The 7,500-nt window shown below is 43.1% G+C and overlaps 1 protein-coding gene across 14 annotated transcripts in view; it reads right to left on the bottom strand.

Moving 5' to 3' along the window:
• Positions 1-7,500, bottom strand: part of LOC106602442 (teneurin-3) — a 393,330-nt gene that overhangs the window by 154,414 nt on the left and 231,416 nt on the right. For 9 of the 14 annotated variants that reach the window (XM_045716619.1, XM_045716618.1, XM_045716620.1 and 6 more), the window contains one exon: positions 3,511-3,735. The exons of the other annotated variants lie outside the window; for them this stretch is intronic. In XM_045716619.1, coding sequence (XP_045572575.1) covers positions 3,511-3,735 — 225 coding nt within the window. The remainder of the gene's footprint in view (positions 1-3,510; positions 3,736-7,500) is intronic. 14 annotated transcript variants of the gene reach the window in all.

Genomic DNA, 7,500 nt, shown 5'->3' with positions numbered 1-7,500 from the left:
AATGGACTCTTCTACAGATAAACATGACAAAATTGACTCTTCTACAGATAAACATGACAAAATGGACTCTTCTACAGATGAACATGACAAAATGGACTCTTCTACAGATGAACATGACAAAATGGACTCTTCAACAGATAAACATTAACTTTTCTACAGATAAACATGACAAAATGGACTCTTCAACAGATAAACATTAACTTTTCTACAGATAAACATGACAAAATGGACTCTTCAACAGATGAACATGACAAAATGGACTCTTCAACAGATAAACATTAACTTTTCTACAGATAAACATGACAAAATGGACTCTTCTACAGATAAACATGACAAAATGGACTCTTCAACAGATGAACATGACAAAATGGACTCTTCAACAGATAAACATTAACTTTTCTACAGATAAACATGACAAAATGGACTCTTCTACAGATAAACATTAACTTTTCTACAGATAAACATGACAAAATGGACTCTTCTACAGATGAACATGACAAAATGGACTCTTCTACAGATGAACATGACAAAATGGACTCTTCCACAGATGAACATGCCAAAATTGACTCTTCTACAGATAAACAGGACAAAATGGACTCTTCTACAGATAAACATGACAAAATGGACTCTTCTACAGATAAACATGACAAAATGGACTCTTCTACAGATAAACAGGACAAAATGGACTCTTCAACAGATGAACATGACAAAATGGACTCTTCAACAGATGAACATGCCAAAATGGACTCTTCTACAGATAAACATGACAAAATGGACTCTTCAACAGATGAACATGCCAAAATGGACTCTTCTACAGATAAACATGAACTTTTCTACAGATAAACATGACAAAATGGACTCTTCTACAGATGAACATGACAAAATGGACTCTTCTACAGATGAACATGACAAAATGGACTCTTCTACAGATGAACATGACAAAATGGACTCTTCTACAGATAAACATGACAAAATGGACTCTTCAACAGATGAACATGCCAAAATGGACTCTTCTACAGATAAACATGACAAAATGGAGTCTTCTACAAATGAACATGACAAAATTGACTCTTCAACAGATAAACATGAACTTTTCTACAGATAAACATGACAAAATGGACTCTTCAACAGATAAACAGGACAAAATGGACTCCTCAACAGATAAACATGACAAAATGGACTCCTCAACAGATAAACATGACAAAATGGACTCTTCTACAGATAAACATGACAAAATGGACTCTTCCACAGATGAACATGCCAAAATTGACTCTTCTACAGATAAACAGGACAAAATGGACTCTTCTACAGATAAACATGACAAAATGGACTCTTCTACAGATAAACATGACAAAATGGACTCTTCCACAGATGAACATGCCAAAATTGACTCTTCTACAGATAAACAGGACAAAATGGACTCTTCCACAGATGAACATGCCAAAATGGACTCTTCAACAGATAAATATGTTCAAAGATATTTGAAGTTCTGCCTATAAATGGCTTATAAACAAGACCGTTTTCTAGCTGTTTAATTAAGTACATTCATATGTGTATAAACAGCTTTAATTGAGCACTCCTCAAAAACCAGCGTCTCTCTCTATTCTCTGTCCCGTCTCCTCTAGATTCACAGCACAGATGTCTGCTAGTGACAGCCACTACAGGTTAGGACCTCTCCTCTCCTTCCCTCTCTCTCCCTGACACTGATGCAGTCAGACTGGGAACACAGAGAAGCCCTAATTCATTTTGGGATGTGAAGGCCAAACAGCACTGAATGACTGGAGGCAGGGGCACTGGGAGTGAGGGTGGATGAGTGTCTGTCTGTCTGTGAGTGTCTGTGCTTGTTCGTGTCTGTGTGTCTGTGTGCGTGAGTGCATAAGTCTTTCTCTCAGACAGCGGGAGCAAGAGAGGCAGGCCGAAACTGGGCCATGTTGGGGTGAGAAGTGCCTTGTCATGGTCTCGTCCTGTCTCTATGACAACGAGATGCAGTCACAGCCAACGGGCCGATTAACAGAGCCTCCCGTCTCCTATCCACAGTCGGGCCACTGACCTCTGCTCTGAATGGCTCTAATGTCACATTAGGAGAAACTAGTCCTCTCTGTGTACTTGAGACGCACTTAAACCTTCATTTCAACTTCAACCCCAACTACATTGGGTCCGCAATTACCAGACTAAATCTACACCACATGTCAAACAATGGTCATAACAGACAGAAATGCTAAAACAACAGACACACAGTTCAGACAGAGGTTTCAACCACATGACAGGGAGAGAGGACATATAGACTAGCTAGAATGGGAAAACTAAATGTACTAAACTTCTCTATAAGAGTCTGTCTGGCTATCAATCAGACTAACTAGAAACAGCTGGAAGTTCAGGGAATTTTCATTAGCACACATTGAGAATAGTGAAACGTTCTGTTGTCAGTAAAGAGAGTAAATGTTGTGATAGTAAATAGAGAGAACGTTGCAACAATGCTGTGCCTCACCATTGCAAGATGTTGTGAGAACATTATACAGTAAAGAGAGGGAACGTTGTGCAGTAAAGAGAGGGAACGTTGTGCAGTAAAGAGAGGGAACATTGTGCAGTACAGAGAGGGAACATTGTGCAGTACAGAGAAGGAACGTTGAGGGAATGTTGTGCAGTAAAGAGAGGGAATGTTGTGCAGTAAAGAGAGGGAACATTGTGCAGTAAAGAGAGGGACCGTTGAGGGAACGTTGTGCAGTAAAGAGAGGGAACGTTGTGCAGTAAAGAGAGGGAACGTTGTGCAGTAAAGAGAGGGAACGTTGTGCAGTAAAGAGAGGGAACATTGTGCAGTAAAGAGAGGGAACATTGTGCAGTAAAGAGAGGGAACATTGTGCAGTAAAGAGAGGGAACGTTGTGCAGTAAAGAGAGGGAACGTTGTGCAGTAAAGAGAGGGAACATTGTGCAGTAAAGAGAGGGAACGTTGAGGGAACGTTGTGCAGTAAAGCGAGGGAACGTTGTGCAGTAAAGAGAGGGAACGTTGAGGGAACGTTGTGCAGTAAAGAGAGGGAACGTTGTGCAGTAAAGAGAGGGAACATTGTGCAGTAAAGAGAGGGAACATTGTGCAGTAAAGAGAGGGAACATTGTGCAGTAAAGAGAGGGAACTTTGTGCAGTAAAGAGGGAACTTTGAGGGAATGTTGTACAGTAAAGAGAGGGAACGTTGAGGGAACGTTGTGCAATACAGAGAGGGAACATTGTGCAGTAAAGAGAGGGAACGTTGTGGGAATGTTGTGCAGTAAAGAGAGGGAACATTGTGAGGATGTTGTGCACATTGTGGGAATGGTATAGAGCGCAGACAGAGAACGTTGTGAGAACATCGTAGGGACGTTGTGCCTTACCATTACAGGACATTTTGAGAACATTATATACTAAAAAGAGAGAAGGTTGTGGGAATGTTGTGCAGCAAAGGGAGAGAAGGTTGTGGGAATGTTGTGCAGCAAAGGGAGAGAAGGTTGTGAGAACATCGTAGGGACGTTGAACCTTACCATTACAGGCGAGGCCGTGGTGGCTGTGAGCTGTGACCTGCGTTACAGGTAAGTACAGCGTGGCTGTGTACTCTTCCTCGTCCTCGTCCGACTCATGGACCGCCGGATGGGCGCTGGCGCTACTTAGCAACGAGCTCTGGTTGTCATGGAGATTGGGTGATGGTGGTTGCGAGTGTGAATGGTCAGTAACTGATGGGCTGGGTAGAGAGGATGGCATGGGAGAACCTAAAGAAAAGAATTAAACCATCCATAAACAAAAACAAACAAACAAACAAACAACACAAAATGAAACTATGGCAACAGAACATACAGATTTTGCTAGTAGAAATCATACTGACATAGAAAGTGATAATGGGACATTGTGACAGTTGGTTTTGCTGGGTGAATACTTGGTTTGTCAGTCAATAACCTTGGCATTATTGCGTCTGTGTTCACCAGATTGTGTATGTTCCTCTGACATACATAACTTGGAGACCGTCGCCATTTCAACCAACTAGCTAGTCATGGTTATCACACATTGCCAACTTGAGTTCCCGAAAAATTCAGACCACAATCACCCTCTTCCGAGACACCACACACGTACAGAAATACACTGACACATTCATACAAAGCCAACTGGTTTCTAAGAATGTGTTAAGTGCGTCTCGAGTTCACACACACACACACACACACACACACACACACACACACACACACACACACACACACACACACACACACACACACACACACACACACACACACACACACACACACACACACACACACACACACACAGAGTGCATCTTGGTTTGAAAGGTAATGATGTTCTTTGTCTCTGACTCTCCACACACAATGCCTTCGTCACATGGGGCGGCAGTGTAGCCTAGTGGTTAGAGCGCTGGACTAGTAACTGAAAAGTTGCAAGTTGGAATCCCTGAGCTGACAAGGTACAAATCTGTCCTTCTGTCCCTGAACAAGGCAGTCAACCCACTGTTCCTAGGCTGTCATTGAAAATAAGAATTTGTTCTGAACTGACTTGCCTAGTTAAATAAATAAAGGTAAATAAGTCACAGATACAGAGTAGCAATGGCTGCACAATGCAGAGACAACAACACTCCTGGTGTGCGCCCCAAATGGCATTCTATTGTCATTTATAGTGCACTACCTTAGATCAGGACCACAGTCACGTCTCTAAGGCTGTTATTAGCAGATTACACAGGAAAGAGCATCCACCCTCTTCTGTAACTCGGCCCTAAAGCCCAATTTCCTGCAGCGATTGTTGTGGGGAGACCGTCTGAAATGGGGAGGACAATTTCCGATTTTCCGGGAGGAGGGAGAGGCAGGCGTCTGAAGAAATAACTGAGTCGCCAGAAAGACGGAGACGGGATTCTTTAATCAAAAACGCTGACGGCCTTCTGAGCTTTATCTTATGGCTGCTCCAGTCAACTAGCCCAGAATGATGAAGACATACTACATTATACAGCCGTGTCATATGGACATGTATTACCATGTTTCACATCTACGCTACCGGGCCGCTTGTCGGTGGGCTTTTTCAACGTACACGATTGAAAAACCGAGATAGTCGCCTCGTACGTACAGTAGGACTTTCACCGCTGTCTACTTGATGGCAGCGCCAGGCCATATATCCACGTTAGCTGTAGTCTCATAGAGCCATCAAGACATAACAGGCTATATAACCTTCAGGCAGGATAACAGGCGATGATGAGGAAGTGTGTGTGTGTGTGTAGGCTGTGTGGCAGTAAATACATAACAGCTCACTTAGTTGTGACAGATGGTTCCATCAAGGATTTAGTGGTCCCCATTCACTGAACCCAGAGCAATACATATCTCATCTCGTTTTGTCGTTTTACAGCAATTACACCCTCCATCCATCTATCTTATAGCAGCTAGATAAACACAAACAGGGAGATAGAAATACACTGCATCTATGGCAGAAAGTCAGAAAAGACCAAATAGGTTATACATTCATTCTTTAACAGAGTGAGTGTGTGAGTGGCCTGTCAGCATGCTCTGTTCAAGTTCTCTCCACACACACACACACACACACACACACACACACACACACACACACACACACACACACACACACACACACACACACACACACACACACACACACACACACACACACACACACACACACACACACACACACACACACACACACACACTCCTGCGATGCCCTACTTTAACTCCAGAGAGTTCTCACTGTGTAGTCCATACTGTGTTAAGTGTCCCTGAAGTCATGTAATTATTTTCTCTTTCTCCTGTTCCCATCATGCCCTCCTCTCTCCACACAAATCTCCTACAGTCAGAGGGGAAAAGGACAGGATGGGGGGAAAAAACAAGTGTACTCCTTTTAATTAATCTGACGTTTCTTTCTTTCTTTATTGGTGAGGTGCCACCTGGGATGTTAGACTGGGTTTCTGTATAAGCACTTTGTGACAACTGCTGATGTTAAAATGGCTTTATAAATGAATGTGATTGATTGACGGAGGGCTACTGTGTTACATACAGCTGATGGGAGAAACACAGCTAGAAGCAGAGAAGTCGTGTGGGACTCTAGCCCAGTTCTATCTCTGTTCTATACTGCTCAGCCCTGTATCAGTTCTATCTCTGTTCTATACTGCTCAGCCCTGTATCAGTTCTATCTCTGTTCCATACTGCTCAGCCCTGTATCAGTTCTATCTCTGTTCTATACTGCTCAGCCCTGTATCAGTTCTATCTCTGTTCCATACTGCTCAGCCCTGTATCAGTTCTATCTCTGTTCTATACTGCTCAGCCCTGTATCAGTTCTATCTCTGTTCTATACTGCTCAGCCCTGTATCAGTTCTATCTCTGTTCCATACTGCTCAGCCCTGTATCAGTTCTATCTCTGTTCTATACTGCTCAGCCCTGTATCAGTTCTATCTCTGTTCCATACTGCTCAGCCCTGTATCAGTTCTATCTCTGTTCTATACTGCTCAGCCCTGTATCAGTTCTATCTCTGTTCTATACTGCTCAGCCCTGTATCAGTTCTATCTCTGTTCCATACTGCTCAGCCCTGTATCAGTTCTATCTCTGTTCTATACTGCTCAGCCCTGTATCAGTTCTATCTCTGTTCTATACTGCTCAGCCCTGTATCAGTTCTATCTCTGTTCCATACTGCTCAGCCCTGTATCAGTTCTATCTCTGTTCCATACTGCTCAGCCCTGTATCAGTTCTATCTCTGTTCTATACTGCTCAGCCCTGTATCAGTTCTATCTCTGTTCTATACTGCTCAGCCCTGTATCAGTTCTATCTCTGTTCCATACTGCTCAGCCCTGTATCAGTTCTATCTCTGTTCCATACTGCTCAGCCCTGTATCAGTTCTATCTCTGTTCTATACTGCTCAGCCCTGTATCAGTTCTATCTCTGTTCCATACTGCTCAGCCCTGTATCAGTTCTATCTCTGTTCTATACTGCTCAGCCCTGTATCAGTTCTATCTCTGTTCTATACTGCTCAGCCCTGTATCAGTTCTATCTCTGTTCCATACTGCTCAGCCCTGTATCAGTTCTATCTCTGTTCTATACTGCTCAGCCCTGTATCAGTTCTATCTCTGTTCCATACTGCTCAGCCCTGTATCAGTTCTATCTCTGTTCCATACTGCTCAGCCCTGTATCAGTTCTATCTCTGTTCCATACTGCTCAGCCCTGTATCAGTTCTATCTCTGTTCTATACTGCTCAGCCCTGTATCAGTTCTATCTCTGTTCTATACTGCTCAGCCCTGTATCAGTTCTATCTCTGTTCCATACTGCTCAGCCCTGTATCAGTTCTATCTCTGTTCTATACTGCTCAGCCCTGTATCAGTTCTATCTCTGTTCCATACTGCTCAGCCCTGTATCAGTTCTATCTCTGTTCTATACTGCTCAGCCCTGTATCAGTTCTATCTCTGTTCCATACTGCTCAGCCCTGTATCAGTTCTATCTCTGTTCCATACTGCTCAGCCCTGTATCAGTTCTATCTCT

Source organism: Salmo salar, chromosome ssa04 (genome assembly GCF_905237065.1).
Source record: "Salmo salar chromosome ssa04, Ssal_v3.1, whole genome shotgun sequence".
In the NCBI taxonomy this organism is placed as follows: Eukaryota; Metazoa; Chordata; class Actinopteri; order Salmoniformes; family Salmonidae; genus Salmo; species Salmo salar.
Note: the sequence above shows the minus strand (reverse complement) of the source record. Positions and strands in the feature narration are given on the sequence as shown.